The sequence below is a fragment of the Zea mays genome, chromosome 2, assembly GCF_902167145.1.
Source record: "Zea mays cultivar B73 chromosome 2, Zm-B73-REFERENCE-NAM-5.0, whole genome shotgun sequence".
Lineage (NCBI taxonomy): Eukaryota > Viridiplantae > Streptophyta > Magnoliopsida > Poales > Poaceae > Zea > Zea mays.
The window spans coordinates 10,934,353-10,955,325 of NC_050097.1; the positions used below are offsets into that span (position 1 = coordinate 10,934,353).

The following is a 20,973-nucleotide window of genomic DNA, read 5'->3' on the forward strand; positions in this document are numbered from 1 at the left end:
GAGCGAGTGGTGAACGAAGCGGGGCGGGCTTTATATAGGCGTATATGTGAGTGAGGCCGTGTGGAGTGGCATTGGCAAATGGCCGAGCTGCTGCCATGTCTCATCGTCTGTCTCGGCTGCCAAGGTTGTGTGGCTGGCGTCGATCGAGTTTGATGGGAGCATCGTCGTCGTTGCTTGGACGCCCAAGCTAGTCATATGGCGACTTGCTGGGCGAGCTGTCCTCCCGGCCGTCTCAGCTCGTTCTTGGAAACGCGCGCGCGCATGTGAATTGTGACTGTGTGAGGACGGACGTGCAGTAGGGTCCGCGGCATGTCGTGGTTGAATCGACCGCCTGCCTACTGCCAAACGAGTTTGGCTCCCGTGCATCGAGCTGTTGTCGGATCCATTAATCCATAGCACGAATGTCAGGTTTATCGTGCAATACTCATTTTCGTATATATATACACACGAGTGCTAATTCATGCTGTAAGCCTCAGCAACATCTAGGTGTCACAACAAAATTAGTCCTGCGCGCATTTTATGCGAGGAGTCCTGCACGGAAGCTGAACTCCCGCTAGACAGTCGTCTTCTAAAATACTCCATTTGGTTGTAGATATTGGAGCACATAATTGAAAATTGAATCAGCTTTTCTAAATTCTGTTGTTTGGTTGCATGTGGAATTTAGATTTGGAATAGAGTCCACTTCCTTGGAATAGGATTATAACTAGAAAGTAGAAACCCCTCTCTCAATACAAAGCCTCACCTCTTGGTATTACATGGAATTAGACCATACATTTCCAAATTCTAATTTAGTGACATCCAAACAATAGAATAGAAAATACACCTCATTTCAATACCATACATGATTTGGTATTCAACCCAATTCAATTCAATCATCTCTAACATCGACATCCAAACGGAGCATAAGTGTCGCTCGACCGCTCGCATAATTGTTTCGGGCTGAATAGATTAGTGTCGGATCTAGGACTAAAAATTGGTCTACGACAGACTATGAAGGCATAGAATCCTTGAAAATTTATGTTGTAAAACAATGAGGTGTTAAACATACATGACCAATAATACACGTGTTTGATTTTCTTTTTAATATAAAAAACATAACTCTCTTATATATTTTACGTCTATCATTTATCATTTGATAAGATATATGATAAAGATTTAGTGTTATGAATTTTTACAAGTAAAATACTAAAAACTATAATATAAATTTTCATAGTAGATTTTATATTCTATTCATTTGAGCGGTCCTCGAACGCCCTTCCAGCTTGCCTTCCTTCCAAGTTCCATCATATCGGACGCTGGTGGTGGTGGTGAATAAACCAAAATAACCAAAGAAGTTGGTCAACAAGCCTAGCAGCCTACACGACTACACGAGTATGGTTTATCATTTCCTCTCGGTCATCAATCAACTCATCACTGTTTCAGTAATTGCATTGCAGCGTGTACGCGTTTGGTTCTATGGAATAAAGTTTAGCTCGTATTATAATAAGTATTGAAATGGCTATTATAAGTACTTAATATAGTCTAATTATAAAACTAATTACAGAACTAAAAACTAAACGGTGATACAATTTTGTAAGCCTAATTAATCATAGATTAATAAATGTTTACTGTATCATCATGTGAGTGAATCATAAACTAATTATATTTAATAGGTTCGCCTTGTCGTCCTCACACTAGTAGAAAAGAGCTCTAAGGTGGCGGCACACAGAAATTTATATTGACGGTTTCAATTACAGCACGCCAGTGAAAAAAATAGGTGGACCCGCCTTAAGGAACCACTAGTGTAAATATATATACACTTGCGGTTCACTTAACTGAACCGTCAGTGCAAAAGATGTATTTACACTGGCGGTTGTATTAAGTACACCGCCAGTGGAAATATCATATAGACTGGCGGTTCACTTAACTGAATCGTCAGTGTAAATGATGTATTTACACTGGCAGTTATGTTAAGTACACCGTCAGTGGAAATATCATATACACTGGCGGTTCACTTAACTGAACCGTCAGTGGAAAGGATGTATTTACACTGACGGATGTATTAAGTACACCGCCAATGGAAATATATATACACTGGCGGTTTACTTAATGAAACTGTCAATGCATTGCATGAATACTCGGTACTAGAGAGAAATCAGTACCCCAATACATTGCATGATTACTTAGTGATCGGTACCCCAATACATTGCGTGATTACTCAGTGATCGGTACCCAATACATTAAATGATTTCTCAATACCAGAGAGGTGATCAATACATTGCATGATTACACAATCTATATACCCATCAATCTGAGATGCACAATATATCACTAACTACTTCATTACATACACTACATCAATGATACTCCAGCAGCGATCCAATCCCTCAATAATGTCATTTCTTGAATTGCATTTACATTCACCCAATCTGACACATCGTAATCAACTTGGCCATGCGAACTACTCTCTGATCCTCTTATGTGGCCTCGGTCCACAAATAGTTATGTAAAGCAAAACAAACAATTATAATTTTCACTTGCATGCTTTTTCGTAAAATGGGAGTACTCGTAGCACATGTCAACTTGATTTGAGTAGTCCAAAAGCCCGTTCAACTACATTTTGTAGACTCGAGTGGTGGAAATTAAACTTTTCCTGCACACTCTCTACTCATGTTTGATTAAAATCTTCTAAGTGATGTCTCTGATTTCGATATAGTGGCAAGTAACCTTCGCGAATCGAGTAACCAGCATCCACTAGATAATACCTCTCTGTACGCAAACAAATAAACTTAGAAACCGTTATAATTAATTTTATATTTAGACTATATTTAATACCTCCAATTAACATCTAAATATATGATATGACGGAGGATAAAAGCGAGGGCTGGGGATGACCATACCTGGCCAAATTAGTAGACCCGAGCTTGATGCGATCACGTCGTTCGCGTAGGCACGACAACACAACACGAGCTCTCGAGCCGTGCATTGCATATATACACGGCTGTGTGAAAGAAACCTTACCCATAACTAGCGACCTGATCTAGCCAGCCAGCTATAACGCGTGCACACAATACATCCTACTGGCCGGTTACGAGCTGAGGCAACAAAAATCTTTCTGTACTGCACAGCAGCAATACCAGCTGCAACATCAAAGTCACAAGTAAAAAAAACCAAAAGAAATGAACTGTGTACGTACGTAGTGCTAGTTCAAGAACTTGAGTAGCTGGCGTGGTTTTGTCGTCGATCGTTACTCTATGCAACACGCACGCACCATGTGTATATGCTTGCAATCCGTTTGCGATTTCGCATGGGCCCTATACTCAGATTGTCCTCCATTGGCAGTTTGGCACTATCTTCAGATATTTCTTTGAAATAAAACTAAAAGACACACTGGATGATTACATTTATACTACTGTATATTTTTTTGTATTGATATTTTCAGGCTGTGCCGATCGAGGGACGCACAGCATCTGTGTAGTAGCTAGCACCAGTGGACTTGTGGACGATCCACTGGCCGGGACGGCTACATATTTAATATTTTGGACTAGTTGAGCTGCAAGTTGGAAGAGCAACGATGAACGATGGACGGACAACCCTCTAATACCATCATCATGCACCCGTGTACGACGCTGCTAGTACGCGAAGTCGCGAACAGACGTGGAGCCCCGTAACAGAACAGTGCAGACTGCAGAGGGAGGATTGATGTGACAGGGAGGCGACTGTGTGTCCCGTCTCCCGTCCAACGGATCCAATGCAAGACCCGAACAGCTTTGGCGCCTTCCCGTGCCGACCTCCACGTACCTGTCATCCAGGCATGCAGAGCTTCTTGGCCTCTTCACGGGACTGCGGTTGTTTTAGACTACCTGCAGCGCGACCCCCTTCCCCTCCCCTCTCCTCCCCTAGGACTGTTCACAGTGTAGCGGCTACAGTTCGCCCCCCACGCGCGCAGCGGCAAGCCCTACGGGCAGCTCTCCGTCGCGCTCCCCTTCTCTCTCACGCCAGATGAAGGGGACTACTGTTGCCTCCGCTACGCGCTCTTGTCGCCGAAGCCAACGTCCGCGCCAGACGGCGGAAAGTTCCAGGTCGACTTCTCTTCCTCTAGACGGCTCTTGGCAACGGGGGCGAGAAGGGGCGACGCGACGGCGGATCTGGCGGCGCAAGGCCGATTCCGAGCCGGTGGAGGTCGGCGCCGACGACGACCACGTCCTGTTGCTGACGAGTGAAGTCCGTTCGCCTCGGAAGCGCAAGCGCCCACAAATCCCACTCCGTTTTGCCGGTACGTCTCGCCATCAGTGGATTTCTTCTCCGACCATCGAGGGCTCGCTTAGATCCAGAGTTCATCGGTTCGAATCTTGTTGTTGCGGCCCGGATCTTGAGCTCATCAGGTACGAACATGGTGTTCCCCCTCTTCTCAGTGACTTGTTTGTAACTTTTTGTTGGAAATTTTTATGTTTCAGTTCCGTAGTTGACCGAACTAATGTGAATGAACCGATTCCAGTACGATGTGGCCGCCAAACTAACCTTACATTTCGTCTTTAGGTTAGGGTTTCATGAACACTAACCGACGGCGTCAGCAAAGAACTCTATATTAATCTGTTGGACGATAGATCCGTTTACGGTGATTAAGACGACAAGCAAATCAATACGGACCATACATTGGGGGCCACATTATTTTAGTTTCTGTTCTTGTCTTAGCAGCATAATTATATGGTTACTACTAGTATTACAAATATCACATTTCTAGGAACTTCTATGTCATATTCGTATGCAACATTTGAGGACATCATTTATTTTGTCTCCCACATGTCCTGTTCTTAACACAAGAGTATGTTTGCTGCTAGAGCGTATTATTTAAATGTACAAGTTTTAAAAATACCGACTCAACAATTCGTTTTACAGCTAAAGCACATCAAGTGCAAATAGTACTGACTTTTGTGTCCCTATTGTTGTAAACAAATCATGACTTGTCCATTTACTCTGTAAATTGCTTATTATGCTCTTCATGTTTTCAAAGTTGTCCAATTTAATTTATTTAACAGTGACTTAATTCGTTATTCAGCTTCGTGAGCAATTGTTAGCGGTGAATTGTGATATATAAGTTTCTTATTTCATAAAGTTGATGAATTCATGATACAAATTTTTACTTGTCTTCATATTACTGACACATGAAAGCCTCTCAACAATATATGAAGTTTGCCTCATGTATCTTTGGTTCCAGTTTTGAAGGAGGACACCATCTATTTTTGAAAGCATACTTATGCACTAAATGTCACCCACTTTATACTGTTCTATACCAAATGTTCCAGTATAGATATGTCTTACACAAAGTGTACCTAATCAGCTTAAAGCTTAATTGTACAATACCTCTAGACCTTTTATTGTCTGATATATGCTTGTTACCAAACACCAATATTATGTCACATATTTCTGTCTTTCCACGTACTGCAGAATGAAGCATATTTGCTTCGCTTTTGTTACATGTCTGTACCTACATTATTTGTTGTAGTTTTTTGCAACTTAATAAATCCATGATGCCTTTCTGGTTTGTAAGGCTATCCAGTTTGTTACTTCTTTTATTAATTGTTTGCAGCACATTTGATCATGGCATCCTCGAAAGAAGATAACATGAAGGCTTTGCTGAAAGTCCTTGTGGACTGTGCCGAGGATGCCACAAAAACATTGGGTGGTTTAGTTGATCATGCTTTAGATCACATGCATGATGAAGAGATATTAGCTAGAACCTTGTATGCCATCAAAGATAAGCTAGAATTGCTGCAACAAGATGCCTTAGAGGCAAAAGTGCAAGCATTTCCAGAAATTGTTAAGTACGATGGCGATGACATAAGTGTTGAGCCTACATCTCCATCGACCCCTCCAACAGTTACTGAACCATCTGTTGATGAAGAGGAGTTCTACTGCCCTGATGTGTCTGATGAATGGTACTTCAGCGACTCAGATAGGTCGACTCGTAACAGCTACTGGAATATATATTAGGCATGTATTCCAGTTCGACGTAGATGTCATCCTTTTGGACGTCTTAGTAGTCGCGCAAGGACGGAAACTGTTAGGATCTGTGCTTGTAATCCACAATAACTGTTGGGAACAATGTCTAAGTCTAAGGCAAACGAACTCATCATAAGCTACAATTATGTCAGGTCTTTATGTGTATTTTGTTGACTCTGTTGTGTTTATGTGCTGGTGTTGCTACTCAGACAGTTCATGCGGACCTTTACATAATATTGTCCTCGTTGACATGCTTGATCTGTTATAATGTTTTCATAGTACTGTCCATTTCTTTGAGTTTAAAATATTTTACTACATCTATGGCATGTGGACATATACTAGAATGGAGCAAGCAAACAATGCGACATCTTCTCAGCCGATGTCAAACACAGCAAGTACGCAGCAATTTCCCCCTCAACCCCCTTTATGGCCTACGGGCTACATGCAGCAGCCTCCAATGGATTACAACATGATGGCCAACATAAATTTTCCTAATCCTGGCCAAGGTCCAACTACAATGTGGGCTCCCATGCAGACTGCAAATTCTACTTCCCAATCAACCATGATTCCTGCCTCACAGTCTGCAGTTTATTGGAACCATTACCTCAACTTTGTCAGGAATCCTCTCGGATCAGTGGACCATCCTCCTTTTGCTGACTGCTATCCTCCTTCAAATACCAGTACACCATTGCAGGGTTCAAATAATATACCTTCCTTACCTGTCAACCTTGAGTCAGATGCTGAACATAGTGTTCAGGACATCAATAGTCCAGAAAAAAATGCAGCACCTGTTTTCAAAAATAAGAAGTCGAAGGAACAAAACTTTACAGCTCCTGAAGACCTTCTCCTTTGCACAACATGGTTGCAAATAAGCAGTGACCCAATTGTGCACACTGGACAAAGAAGGGAGGGGCTTTGGGCTCGAATTGAAAAAAGGTACAACGAACAAAGGGGCCAGTACCCTTGTAGAGTTAACAGAGCACTAAGCAGCAGATGGGACAAGATTAGAGCTGATGTGAGTAAGTTCTCAGGCTACTACGCAAGAGTATTAAGGGAGAACCAAAGTGGCTTAACTGATGACGATAAGGTATTTAGTACTGCATAGTTGTTACTACATTTGTCTAAATCATATACACTTGATATCTAGTTAATTATTTAGTAGTGCATACTTGTTACTACAATTGTCTAAATCATCTAATATTTGTGCAGACTTCAAAGGCGGCAACATTGTTTGCACACGACGAACAGAAACCATTCCATTTTATGCATTGCTGGCATAAACTTAAGGGTGAACCCAAATGGGAGAGTATATGTGCAGGACATTCGTTCCGAGGCTTAAATGCAAAATCTATTGGATCTTCAGGTAATCCATCTGGTGACCCACTTGAAACTGATAGTGGTTCTGCTGGGTTGACAGGCAAACGTCCGAGAGGTCGTGATTACAGTAAATCTGAGAGAAAGAAAGGTGCATCTTCCTCTTCTACAGAGTACTTAAGCCGTTTGCAAGAAATGACAGAAAAACAAATTCAGAGGTCTATTGAAAAATGTGAAAAGAAAGAGAAGAGCACAAAAGAAGACAAGGAATTTGAGAAAAAGAGGCTGGAATTGGAAGCCCAGAAAGTGATAATTAGACAAAGGGAATTGAAACTTCAAGAACTCCAATCGGCCCAATCACGATTAGAGATGCTGTGTTCAACGAAAGAGGAAGATGTTGATCCAGAAGTTTGGATTCTCATGAAGGAACAAAAAAAGAAGTTGCAGCAGTTTATTTTTAAGTTTGAGTAATTTTTAACGTTGTCTGACATGGCGTCTACATCAATCCTGGCGTGGACAGTTGTTATGTGATATCTTTGTTGACAACATTGTTTTTAAGTTCGAACCATAAATCGTGGAGGACATCATAGCTCTATGTTATGTCGTCTAATGTTGTAATAGACAATAATTGTGCCCAGGCGTGGAACCATGTTACATAATTATTTGAAGCATATGTATGTCATGGATTTGTTTTGAACCATTATTGAAGTTTGTATTGAATTGGAGTCTTTGCGTCAATTCGTACACAATCATATTAATGTTGTGCTTTACAATTTTATGGTCCACATGGTTGAAACTTATTGTGTTAGTAAAACATACGTTTGTAGGTAGGGCAAACAGGAATCATAAATTTCTCGTTATTTATGCAACACACATAAGTAAGAGAAGACAGTGAATTACAATAGCTGATTTGGAAGTTCAAACAAAGTACTAAGACAAGACAGTGAATTACAATAGCTAATTTGGAAGTTAAAACAAAGTACTAATGAAACGACACGTTTACATGGTGCCACGTCGAGCCCACAAATGCTCGACAAGATCATTTTGGAGGGAGCAAGACCTATCTTGACGACGAATATCAAAGTGGTTAATGACCCATTCTGCCCTTCCTTCTCCAATTATTTGAGATGCGTCTATGCCGGAAGTGTTATCTCCGAAATCAGTATTAGCAGCCAAAGGGCCTTCGTCTTCCACAATCATATTGTGCATGATGATGCAAGTTGTGATTATCTCTGTTAAACGGTTGCGATCCCACCCATATGCTGGACCACGGAGCACCGCCCACCGTGCTTGAAGAACTCCGAAAGCACGCTCAATATCTTTTCGGCAACTCTCTTGCATTTGTGTGAAATAAACTTTCTTTTCCTCATACGGGTGTCTGATAGCTTTCACAAAAGTAGGCCAGTTCGGGTAAATACCATCAGCTAAGTAATATCCGAAGTTGTAAGCATGCCCATTTACTGTGTAATTCACAGGTGGCATTCGACCAGTTATCAAAGGGTCAAAGACTGGTGATCGGTGCAGCACGTTAACGTCATTGTTTGTACCTGGCATGCCAAAAAAAGCATGCCAAATCCATAGATCATAAGTTGCTACCGCCTCAAGTATCATGGACGCTCTACCATTTCGACCACAAAACTGACCACGCCAGGCTGTAGGACAGTTCCGCCACTCCCAATGCATGCAATCTATGGAACCCAACATTCCAGGAAAACCCCTTGACTCGCTACTGTGCATGATACGTGCTATGTCTGCTTCATTAGGAGTCCGTAGATACCAGGCACTAAAATATTGTATGATTGCGCGACAAAAATGATGAAGACATTCTCTAGCTGTAGACTCCCCGATTTGAATGTACTCGTCTACCGCATCAGAAGGTAAACCATATGCAAGTATGCGAAGTGCCGCACATACTTTTTGTAGGGGACCGAGTCCTAGCATGCCTGTTGCGTCAACCCTTTGTGTAAAGTATGTATCCTGCTGTTGAAGTCCTTGCAAAATACGGAGAAACAGAGGCCTACTCATGCGAAACCTAAACAAAATAACAAAGGATCGTGGTAAATACTATGGAATTATCACAACCTCTTAGAAATACATGATGTGCGTACCTTCTACGAAACACGTGCGATGGATACACCGGGTTCGGCCCGAAGTAGTGATGCTGGATAAGGTTTTCTCCAGCAAAATGATCCCTGCGAATAACGCGGCGAGGTAACCCGGACCGTCGTCGGTGTTGGCGTCTAGCCTCAATGTTGAGGGTGAGCAGATTAACAAGTATCAGTGTTTCGTCGTCACTGTCACTTGAATCCGAATCATGATGCCTACGACTTGGAGACATTTGGAGCAATGGTTTTGTTGTGGAACAAGTGATAGATGCAAGTACATATTTGAAGACAAACATTGCATATATATAGACGAGAGAAACTTGGCTTCAGGGACAAGCTACTGGCTTACGTCCGAAGGCAGCCTTGGCTTACAACGTAAGTCAAACGTGGCTTTCGGTCGAAGACAAGCGTGGCTTCCTGTGTAAGACTAAACGAGTATGATTCAAGCATAAGCGCGGTTATGTCATATTGCGTACAAATACTTTTGTGAAATTGTTATGACGGAGTAGTATGAACAAGTAAAGTGTGGCATTACGAAATTTTTTTTAAACTTAAAACTTGTATTACGTCTTTTCCGTATTTGAAAACAAACAAATAATATTTTTTTTTCATTTTTGTAATAGGAGCGCACAATACCGAACGCATGAAAACATATAAAAAATAGAAAATGAAGTTGGTTATGTTAGTTATATGGAAATGTATATTTAATGAGTAGAGGGATATATAGGGGAAATTTAGGGGGAACGGTTGCGGGACGAGTGAATATAGGGGAGAGAATCTTGCTGACGTGGCTGCATAATAATATTTAGGGGGAAAAATTTAGGGGGAACGGTTGCGGATAGTCTTAATTTGCCGCTAGACCCCTGCTGCTGTGTACTCGTACAGACCAGTCTGAACGCAGTGCGTGTGCATGATCCATTGATCCGTCATCGCCTCGCCTCGATGGATCCTCCTGCTGTCGTCTACATGCCAGATGCCGCAAGCTATGACCTCCCATTGCTCAGTTGTAATGTATGGAGAAAGAATTAATTGATTAAACTGCGTCGACGACGTTGAAAAAAAAAAGAGAAGCCCTTAGAAGGCTTTTTTGACAACTGTCTGACAAAAATCACTCGGCAAAGCGTCGAGTATTCGGTAAAATACCTGGATTCCGGTAGTGAGGGAGGCAAAAAAAAAGGCCTAAATTTTTGTAGATATATATATTTTTTCATGACAGACATGACACGCTTTCCTAAATACTTAGCTATGATAATTGTGTCTATAGGAACCAAATGGCCCTTGGCCCTTTCAATTTTCTCCACAAAGATATACTATGTGGAAATAATATATAGTCTGACTTTTTGCTCGTCGACCGGTTCGATGAGATTACACAACCAACCAACGCGACGATGTACTCAAGTCGATGGGAACGAGAACAATGCATGGCGAAGAAGATACGATCAAATCCATGTACAGTCCAAAATAGTGGACAGAATGTCGTAGATGCGTGCTTCAATACACGTGGATTGAGTTCAATACCAGAGTATCCAAACTAGACCTCAATGGAAATTGTATGGTCAAACAAGGCTAAGGAGTGTTTGAAAATAAAGTATTTTTTTAGTTTTGAGGAAAAAAAATCATGGTATTGCAGAATACCATAGTATTTTTTTTTGCCACGAGGTGTCTGGCTGTATTATAAAAAACTCTGTTTTGAATGTTATGGTTTTGTAGATAGCATGGTATTCTTAGAGTATTTGAAACTCCACTCCAACCCAAAGTTTTTGTCTATGACTAGCATTGCATATGTATACTAAATACCAAGGTTTAAGATGCTTTGTCGCCAAACACGTATTGCTACGGAATGTCATGACATCTTAAAACCGTAGTATTATAAAACCATGGTTTTGGAATACTTTGCTTCCAAATACACTCTAACTCTCGCTATTATTGTCGTCTTGGCCGGATTGTCTCCAACTCTCTTGATTTGGGTTTTGATGAATCTTGTTGTGGGTTCATATGGGAAGTTAAATGTACGAATCTAGATTGAAGGTAGCTCTACCACACTTTTAATTATAGTCTAAAGGGATGGTGTAGTTTTATATGCATATACCTCCTATGGTTAGACATCAGATCTACCGATCTACGTCATTTTTTCGTTCGTTTCACAATATGTATAAATGGTAGTCGCAGGTTCCTGTTGCGGCGTATATACCAGTCGTGGTTTGCCTGGCAGCGCCCGGCATGCATCCATGCCCGCTGCCCTTGGGACGAGGGAACACCAGCAGGAACGCGTGTGCATGTATTGTACACTAGTATCCGCTGAAGTTGCTGATACATAAATCGCTCATCCAAAATCAACATAATCGGCCGCCGTGCCCGTACGTTGTAGCATATGATGGGCACGGATACCTGCCCGTACGTCGTCGCCGTTCGGCCACTCAGCAGCAGATCTAGCCGCCCTAGCTATAGGTTACTAGCTAGGTCGATTATCGATTGACCGACGACAATGCAAGCGAGACGACCTCTCGACCGATCTCCGGCCGGCACGGGCAGAGCGCGCGGCCGTGACCGATCGTCGTTGTCGGTAGGCACGCGTCGTCGCACGTTGTCCGTGCATGCAGTCCATGGCAATGCTCTAGCTCGCGCGCTTCGTTCCTGACTCGCTGGGTGTGTCTCCGCGTGTATTGCTGACCGCCTGACCCGGCCGACCGATGACATACAGAGCCAAACGGACGAGGCGGCGGCCGGCGGCCAGGGTGCCCACGGACAAGGGGCATCTACAGTATCCACTAGCCACCACCGGCATGTACTCCTAGACAGACGTAGGCGTAGCGCAGGCCACCAAATCGGGCGCGTGCGCGTCCATGGATGGATCATGGATGGAGGTGGGCCGTGGGCGTGGCCCTCAGCAGGATATCGGGCCTTTTCCCTTCTCTTCCGCGTCCGTGTCGTGCGCGGGCCGAAACAACCGGGACTCCCAAACTAGCCTGTATAAGGCTACAGCCGCAAGCCCGTTTTCCTATCTCCAAATTGGAGGATGGAAATTAGCTATTTTGCTTTTTTTTTTTACCCCCTCCGCTTTCGATCAGAAAGGTTTTCCGGCCCCGTCAACAAGGAAAGGATTCGTTCTCTCGGTGGCTCGGTGGTCAACCAAAGCTTCTCAATGCAAGAAGGCCGGCCGGAACACAGAAGCCACTAGTGATACAAGTCACACTCACCCCCACAGCAGTAGGAACATCTCTTCCTTGAGCACAAAGCAAGCTGAAGACGCAGACACGTCGTCGCACGCGTTCCCCGTCCCGCGCGACGGCGCCCCGGCCGGACGTAGTACTATTACTATACTAGCGTTTTCTCTAGCGGCAAGCAAGCATAGATGCTAAGATCAAACAACAAGCTAATGAAGAAAGGCAGCGCAGCCACCTCGTCACTCCCCCTCTATCCTCCATGGCCACTGCCCAATGCCAGTGCGTGCAGCAGTCGTCGCAACGTACAATCCTGACGCGTGCCTCCTCTACGTTTTCTTCGGAAAGCGAAAGCAAAGAATGAGAGCATACATGAGCAATTGTTGAGAGCATCATCCACCACCGCCACCGCCACCGCTGCCGATCGATCCCTTCTTTTGCCTCTTTCCGCTGCGCCGCCCGGCTTTTAGAGTTTCCCCCGACGCTTTGGAGATCCATGCATGGCCCGGCCGATCCACACCGCTGTTCCAGCTGCTCCTTTAGCCTCGCCAGGCCAAAGCCACACATATAACGGCCCCCACTGCTGCCTGCTTCGTCTGCAGACTGCAGTGCACAGGGACCGTACCGGGGAGGGCCGGCGGCAGCCATGGCGCGCAAGGACACAGTGCCGCTTGTCACTGCTTCCGGCTTCGTGGTGGCGTCGCTGCTGCTCCTGCTCTGCGCCACTCGCTGCGGTAAGTACATGGTGCTGCACTTCACTCGCACGGACGACGGACCGACCAACAGAGATATCGTAGTAAGGAAGCAACGATCGATGCGGTCCTCCTCGTCGCAATGCTGGATCACTAGCTAGCAGTATAATAATAACTAAGCGAGAGGGTTTTTGTTCGTGCATGCATGGGAATGATGGAATTGAGCAGAAGCGAGGGTCATGGCGGCGAGCAGGAGCAGGAGCAGGAGCACCAGCCCGCTGCTCAACGTGCTGTTCAAGCTCAACTTCATCCGCACGGTGGAGCCACCGCGCCGACTTCCCACTCCGACCGCCGACGCCACCGTCAGCCTCGCCGCGGGCGACACCAACTCGCCGTTCTGCGTCAACCCACCAGACGCGCCGTCGTCCACGACGCCTCCGTCCACGTCATCCACGTCATCCACGACGCCTCCGTCCACGTCGTCCACGCCTTCGTTGCCGGGCCAGGCCCAGGCGCCGCCGCTGCCGCCGATCACCCCCGTGCCGCCGTCCTTCGAGCCCAGCCCGCCGGAGAACGGCGCCCCGGGTGGAGGCCAGGGAGGAGGAGATCAAGGCCAGGGAGGAGGAGGTCAAGGCCAGGGAGGCCCACCGGCATCCACGACACCGAACTCGCCGCCGCAGGCAGGTCCGGGAGCGCCGTTTGGGTCGGTGCCGCCGAGCCCCATCGTCATGGTGCCGAGCCCGCCAGGATTCGGCCCTGGTCCCGGCTCCGGCTCAGGCGGTGGCTCGGGATCCGGCGACGGCGGCGGCCCGTTCCAGCCGCCGATCGTGTACCCACCTCCGCTGGCGCCGCCGATGCTGCCGGGCGCCGGGCAGACGCTGTGGTGCGTGGCCAAGCCCACGGTGCCGGACCCCATCATCCAGGAGGCCATGGACTACGCGTGCGGCTCCGGCGCCGAGTGCGACTCCATCCTGCCCAGCGGCGCGTGCTACCACCCCAACACCGTGCTCGCGCACGCCTCCTTCGCGTTCAACAGCTACTGGCAGCAGAACAAGGCGACCGGCGGCACCGCCACCATTATCACCAGAGACCCGAGTAAGCATCATCATCAGCTCCCTTACCTTCAATGCGTTCACATCTCCTGATAACCATTGTTGATTTGTTTGCTTTGACTTTGCTTCATGTCGATGTTGCTCCAACTCGAAGATGTTGTTTGGCCTTCACTGATCACTGTCAATCTTGCTCAGTAACGCTGTAGACTGTAGAGTGTAGACTACTCTGCTTCAGACTGAACTAGTGCATTGCTCTGAGGCTCTGAATGAACTGAACTTTTTAGATACTTGCCTTCCAGGACTTGTTCATCCTTGTGAAGCACATACTCCAGGTTTTGAAGGAATCGAATTGTTTCCTTTGAAATGCCTTTGTTCAAACCGGCATCTTACCCGCTCTAGTTCTCCTAAAAAATGACTTCAATATTCTTGTTACTATTGGTGTAACTTGCGTGTTAAACCCAGCACAACTGCATTTCCCTCCTAATTTACTTGAGTTGGATTGTAACCCTACTAACCGGACTATTCATTGTTTCATCTATGTAGGCTACGAGAAGTGCAAATTTGACCTTCTGTGACGAGGGAGGGTACGTAGATATGCAGGAGAACAGACTGCAGATACCAAATTTTTTCCCCAAGCTTCAGTTGGAGTTAACATTCATTTTGCTTCTAGGCCACACCGATGCACATTTTGTAACTAGCTCTTCTTCACTAGTATGGTTTTGAATTTTGTAAGCCTGATACTGCGCAAAAGGGGAAACTAAAGGTGATTCCTTGACATATTTGATATACAAGCTCTTGCTCAGACTGCAGCTTGCCATCTTTCCACTTTCAGACCTTTCGCCCAATTATTTTTGAGCCAAGCATGCTAACTTGATGCTCACGCCTACTCCGGAGACCTTTATCTCTGATGTTAAGCTGTAGTAGGATTTGTTATCTCTGATCAAGATGCATTCTTTTGACGGTGTTTGATTTGGAGACAACAGCCAAGCATGTGCAGTGCAGAAGTGTGACTAGCTGGATAGCAAGAAAATCTCAGTCGTGACGGCACTTCATAATCCTTATCATAAATTCACAAAATATGAGCTCATAAGACAGCTTACTATTTATGTTATGGGGAAACAGAGAAAGACTACGGATGGGGTGCGGATTTTTGGTAAGGATACTGCAAATTCTCGACAAAATTTTGCAAATTCTATTGTTGCTACAGTACTGATCAGCAACCAACAAACACGAGAGCAGTCAAACGTGTCGTTGATGCTGATACACAAGGACATACGGCTCACTCTTATTCGATTGTTTTGTGGGTCTTGTAATAATGATTCATAATCCTTTACTCGCACGTTAACTAGTGTATTGTGTGCCTATTTAACTAATAACTACACTCTCACTGTCAAAGACTCATGTGCCGTTTGGTTCACGAAATATAACCTAAATGGTAATAGTAATGATTCACACTCGAATACCGATGGTAACAAGTTTGAATAAGCCGATATTCATTTCTAGTGTGGTATCGATTACGGTTGAAATTAAGCAAACATAATTTAACGTTATGGTTTATCCATTATGTTATCAATATGTGAACCAGATCTTCCTAATACCTTGATCCACATACAGCAAAGTTGTAGCTTCACAGATCCACAGCAGCCCAGTCACAAACTTACAAATATCTTAAGCTTGCTGCTGTTGCTTCTGATCCATATGAACAGGATAAATTACATGATATCCTCGCTACCTTGATGAACTAGACAAAAACGTAGTACTGTTTTGGACTTTGAGTGGCTCGTTGATAACAGCATTCACTGCACTGACCATTTCCTTTGGGGAGCTAAATCCATCATTCTGAGAGTAAAACAGGTGAAGTATCTTACACATCTTCCAGAAGAGCTCCTTGCATGGCCTAGGAACAGCACTTTCTTTCCTGAGAACCAATCTTAGCAAGTCTCTCCTAGACACGTCTATGGACTTCTGCATTGCCTTTTTAGCGGCTTCTATGGACATAGAACCACCACTGTGGAGCACAAGTAGAGAAACACTATTCAGCTTCCCCTGGTTGCCTTCCCTCTGCAGCCATGGATCAAAGATTTTGTAAGAATCTTCCAGTAGCAAGCTTATAGTGAATATATAAATCATGGTTCAACAATCAACAGTATCCTTGTCAAGTATAATAGCTATAACCAGAAACAGAACATGATCATAAATCTTTATTTTCATAAATAAGTGTTTTTTCATAACTTTGTAGTGCTTGTAATCTTACACATTTTAGAAATAAAAAGGGAGTTTTTGTTTAATGCTGTGTGAATTCTAGAGCATAAAGTGAGAAAATATGGAAAAATTCGAGCAGATATGCTAATTTAGTAGACAATCATGTCTTTTATGTGTGAACGGGTTCAAATACCTCTAAACTTTGGTAGTCATTGAGGAGCCTCCCGCAAGTGCTCACTAGCCTAAATAATTTATCGTACTCTTCATCTTTGACAGCATGCTCTAATAGCTCTTGCCCTACAAAATACAATGCTGGGAGCACAATTGGGCCCAGTGCAAATGAGACAACAGCATTTGTCATGTATTCTTCAACTGTTGGTACATATTGGCATCTCTGCCATTCTGCCTCGACCATCATAGATCTTAACAAATCCAGCCACTGCAAATGTGTTCTCAGTTGTCAGTGCTTAACATAACCGAATGCAAGATTATTGGGACGCACATCGGACTTACTATTTCTACTAGGTGGTTTGTAAGATCACGGCCTTGTGCTGCAGAAGCCATTGCTCCAAGATGGTTCACTGTTGTATAAATAGCAGAAAATACTATTTTCACCTGTTCCGAATAGAACTCAACTGCATGGTGCCCATGCCATCTATGAAAACCATCAGCCAGAAACAGGAGATTAATTAGGCATGCATAAGTGATCAGTGTTACTTCATAAAAGAGTAGACATACTTCTCAACTAGTGCTATCAGGTTTTCTAATTCTTCTTTTGATCCACCAACATCGAAGAAGTCATCAACCACAGTTGTGAGGACACCATTTTTGGCCCATGAAATGCGAGCGTCAGACAATTCAGAAGAAAATACGGTAGCAGCAGCAGACAGATAGCAATATGTCAGTTTCTGCCGAGCAAATTGTAGCTGGTCCAGCTTGTTCTCCTTCACCCAACTGTTGCAACAAATTTAATCAATTTACCCAAGGGAGAAAATTTAAAATAAAAGTGAACATATGGCATTTAGATTACCTATCAAGATGCCGAAGTTCATCCCGGTAAACACGTTGAGAGAAACTGAAATCTTCGACTGCCAAAGCTAGGAATTCTTGATTGATACGAAAAGATCTGATACAGCAAAGTGTACAACATTGGTACGCAGCATCTAAACTACTTAAAACTGATGAGATGTACTTCTGTGAAAATAAAATCTTACGAGGATTTTGTTGTTAGCATCAGAGAACCCCAAGCATCAAAATGTTCGATGTTTCTCTTGTGTTCTAGACGCTCCAGTGTGGAATACAAGGGAAAATTAACAGCATACTCGATCTGAAATCACAAAACACAGACATAAACTGAACCTCCAAGGTGAAAATGAGAATTTAAATTTTGTTTGCAGCACCTCTCCAAAAATCGAGTCTTTTTGCACCCTACTACAGCACATCTTATCCTTCAATAAGTTGCCAGACCAGGATCCTATGCGATCTAAGATCAGATCGTTTTCTGATAAGGTGACTTTTGAGGTCTTGTACAATTCCAGTAGGGATTTTGTATCATTTAAATATCCTTGTAGTGAATCATGGAAAGTGGAAGCTCCAGCAACGTGAGACAGCTCATCTGATGTAAATTAGTCATTAGTTTCGTCAATGCCAAAGAAAATCCAATGCTGTCTGGAATACCAGATTTGCGAGTCCTGAAGTACCTGAGGAAACATCGTAACCATTCATCCTCAAAAGGCGAAATGCCATTGCAAATGTTGCTATGTCCATCATGAGTTCCTCATCATTCTGTAACCAGCAACTGCAAGATGGATGTAGTCAAGTATATAATATAAGTTACTAAAGGAAGATATAAAATTTTCAAACAAGACAATTACTTGTATGCCATGTCCAGGATGCTTTCTATTTCACTGACAAAGCGCTGAGAAATTCCCATTTTTTCAAGCGCGTCCACCATTGAAAGCTGACAATGTACCCTTGAAGGATACATTGCTGGTACTGCAAAAGCCTTATGCCATTAGCCATTAGGTATTAACCAACAGTCCAAATGCTAGAACGACTGTGAGATAGAAAAGTACAGCATCACACCTGCACTGCCAAATTCATTGACAAGCAAATTTAGGTATTGAAGGGCTTGGTCGTTGTATTTGTGGATTAATGCAACAGCAGTTGTGGAAGGAGTGCTGAACAATGATCCATTCTTCCTCTGAAACTTCATAACTTGATCCCAGTCCAGCATATTTCCGAATCCTTCTGGGATAAAAGCCATATATGCTTTTCTTCCAAAAGAACTATCCACAGCCAGCCTAAATTAAAACAACTATCAGGACTTTCAGTACATTATTCACAAGTTCATGTCAAATTCTGGTTTACTCAAAAGTCAATGTGAACAACCATCACAAGCACTCCTTTCCAGCAAACTATGGTTATCTGACAAATTAATGCAAATTCCTTTGTTCTTCAAAAACAAGAAAAATAAACTAAACGACGGGTAAATCTGCTCATAAGATAAAAGTTCTCCCTGGCATGCAAACACAAGGGAAATACTAGATGGTTTTTCATGCCAGGATAAGTCAGTGACAAACCTTTTCAATTCCATCTCCCGGCGGTGAAGAATGCCACAGACATCAATTTGTCTTACAGGAAATTCTAAACCCATATCAATGCCGAGGCTAAGCAAACCAGGAAAGGTGAAGTTGAAACCTATAGGAGAAGTGAACTGCTCGTCCATAGCAACAGAGAAATTCCTCCCGATGAAATGCAGTCCTGTCCAAAACAAAAAAAAAAGAAAAAGAAAAAAAAGTGAATGTCAGCATCAATTTTCACTGAAATAAAAACACCTTCAAATCTCTCTCGATGAACCTCAATTTATACCTCTCCAAATGTTCTCTCTGCCAACATTCCATCTCTTCAACGCAAGAACACATGCCAACGTGGATAGGAGAACATCCTTGCTGACCGATGAGTCAGATTGGCTGACACCCCAAGATCCATCATCCTGCTGGTTCTGCAGTATCCACTCAACACACTGTGGGAAGCGGGGAGTCTGATGAGAGCCCCGCACTGGCACCATAGAAACCCACGCTGTGTCGTATGAAGAAGGTGGCAACTGGGGCTTCCGGAGCTGATTCCTTATTATAGTCTCAAGTTGTTCTTTATGCTGCAATTTATTAGCATGCTAGTGTGTTATTTAATAGAATCTCACAGCAAACTGCACGTGTATAATAATTAATAATGAGGCTCATACCATGTTTGGCAGGCTTGTGTTTTCTGCAACCAACCGCCTCTCGGCATACGCTGTTGGAAGAAAGGAATCAGATAGCAATCAGGACACCAGTCGTGGAAGATTCGTCGCAGGCATAATAAGAATATTAAGTAACCCTTTGCAACTTGCAAACGAGTGCTCATATATATAAAAGAAAAAAAAACAACCCTTTCTAGTAGCCATCGAAGGCGACAAAAACTACAACAAATAACATTTTTCCCCACAACGGATGGAACCAAAAAGACGGCGTGTACGTACCTCTAGCGACCCCGGGAAGAGATGCTCTGCCTCTGCTCGGAATCACCCCGCGAGGCGAGAAGCCGGTTAGGGCTGCGGCCATAACGTCGGGCATCGGGCCCAGCGAAACCACCCGTTGAAAAAAGTCAGGAGCCAATTCCTGTGGCGTCCACCGAGACGGGCGCGCCGAAGAAGAAGAGGAACCTGATCGAGAAGTTTGAGTTTTTGGGACTGCTTATTATAGGAATGTATGTACCACTCGCGACGCGAACCCGAAGATCTGAGAACTCGTCGCCCGCACCCAGAAATAAAAAGGAAGAACGAAGCAAGCAGCTAGTAGGTTTTAGTCACCAGCAAGAAGGCAATCAGCTGTCGGGGGCGGAGGAGAGAAGAACCTCGGTGGGTGGGACTGGAAGAAGTCGAGGAGAACTGGCTGGCTGCGTTCGATCGCCGACGAATGAGGAGGAATCGGGGGCTGGAGGCACAACAAATCGAGAGGGGATCAACGGCGGAGTATAAAGCGTTCGAATCGGAGGATAAAAGACGAAGTCAGTTGAATTTCCGATTGGATCTCCGCTCGACGCTGGGCCTGCAGAGGTGACGGCAGCAACGGCTCGAATCCTGGAAGAACTCCTTCCGGGCGGCCAGTAGAGTGTGGTCACTGGCCGGATGAGATTCGACGCCGAGAGACGGCAGAAGCGACGAGAGGAGAGGAGCGGTGGCTGCGGAGTCGTCGACGTCGATTGGATCACTGGACCACAACAGTAGGAATCGGGGGCTGGAGGCACAACAAATCGAGAGGGGATCAGCGGCGGAGGAGAGAAAGCGTTCGAATCGGTGCCCACCCTGCGCTGTGATTGTGAGCACCGTTTCTGACGCTCAGGTTTATGGGTGGGAAGACTACAGTACGCTGTCAGCTAGCACAACGATGCTCAGCTCTGAATCTCTGAGTACTAGTTGGTGCGT

General features: G+C 44.4%; 3 protein-coding genes across 5 annotated transcripts; 1 reads left to right on the forward strand and 2 right to left on the reverse strand.

Annotated features, from left to right (window-relative positions):
• Positions 1–8,190: 8,190 nt before the first annotated feature.
• LOC109944469 (protein ALP1-like) lies at positions 8,191–9,667 on the reverse strand. Its single transcript, XM_020549255.3, has 2 exons — positions 9,405–9,667; positions 8,191–9,328 (listed from the first exon to the last, which is right to left on the reverse strand). The coding sequence occupies exons 1-2, from the start codon at positions 9,632–9,634 to the stop codon at positions 8,296–8,298; spliced, it is 1,263 nt and encodes a 420-aa protein (XP_020404844.1). The 5' UTR covers positions 9,635–9,667; the 3' UTR covers positions 8,191–8,295.
• Positions 9,668–13,175: 3,508 nt separating this feature from the next.
• Positions 13,176–15,114, forward strand: LOC100273642 (Carbohydrate-binding X8 domain superfamily protein). Its single transcript, NM_001148058.1, has 3 exons — positions 13,176–13,296; positions 13,483–14,349; positions 14,850–15,114. The coding sequence occupies exons 1-3, from the start codon at positions 13,209–13,211 to the stop codon at positions 14,879–14,881; spliced, it is 987 nt and encodes a 328-aa protein (NP_001141530.1). The 5' UTR covers positions 13,176–13,208; the 3' UTR covers positions 14,882–15,114.
• A 729-nt stretch (positions 15,115–15,843) lies between these two features.
• Positions 15,844–20,973, reverse strand: LOC103645955 (ent-kaur-16-ene synthase, chloroplastic). 3 transcript variants are annotated; one of them, XM_008670678.4, is made up of 15 exons: positions 20,403–20,973; positions 20,029–20,211; positions 19,753–19,802; positions 19,380–19,665; positions 19,091–19,271; positions 18,594–18,811; positions 18,383–18,503; positions 18,209–18,306; positions 17,909–18,123; positions 17,723–17,835; positions 17,539–17,634; positions 17,247–17,462; positions 17,022–17,163; positions 16,702–16,947; positions 15,844–16,367 (listed from the first exon to the last, which is right to left on the reverse strand). In XM_008670678.4, the coding sequence occupies exons 2-15, from the start codon at positions 20,120–20,122 to the stop codon at positions 16,035–16,037; spliced, it is 2,409 nt and encodes an 802-aa protein (XP_008668900.1). In that variant the 5' UTR covers positions 20,123–20,211; positions 20,403–20,973; the 3' UTR covers positions 15,844–16,034. The 3 variants fall into 3 exon arrangements, with proteins under 3 accessions (XP_008668900.1, XP_008668899.1, NP_001348116.1); XM_008670677.4 differs by having other exon boundaries at positions 20,359–20,973; NM_001361187.1 differs by having other exon boundaries at positions 15,868–16,367; positions 20,029–20,781.

Bases quoted from the DNA above. Each gene is read 5' to 3' on its own strand.
- LOC109944469 (XM_020549255.3), bottom strand. From the start codon at position 9,634: ATGTCTCCAAGTCGTAGGCATCATGATTCGGATTCAAGTGACAGTGAC. The intron at 9,329-9,404 runs GTACGCACATCA...TATTTTGTTTAG, and splicing joins TCGCACGTGTTTCGTAGAAG to GTTTCGCATGAGTAGGCCTC.
- LOC100273642 (NM_001148058.1), top strand. From the start codon at position 13,209: ATGGCGCGCAAGGACACAGTGCCGCTTGTCACTGCTTCCGGCTTCGTG. The intron at 13,297-13,482 runs GTAAGTACATGG...GGAATTGAGCAG, and splicing joins GCTCTGCGCCACTCGCTGCG to AAGCGAGGGTCATGGCGGCG. The intron at 14,350-14,849 runs GTAAGCATCATC...TCATCTATGTAG, and splicing joins CATTATCACCAGAGACCCGA to GCTACGAGAAGTGCAAATTT.
- LOC103645955 (XM_008670678.4), bottom strand. From the start codon at position 20,122: ATGCCCGACGTTATGGCCGCAGCCCTAACCGGCTTCTCGCCTCGCGGG. The intron at 18,307-18,382 runs GTAATTGTCTTG...TCCATCTTGCAG, and splicing joins ATCCTGGACATGGCATACAA to TTGCTGGTTACAGAATGATG. The intron at 18,124-18,208 runs GTACTTCAGGAC...AATTTACATCAG, and splicing joins TGGTTACGATGTTTCCTCAG to ATGAGCTGTCTCACGTTGCT.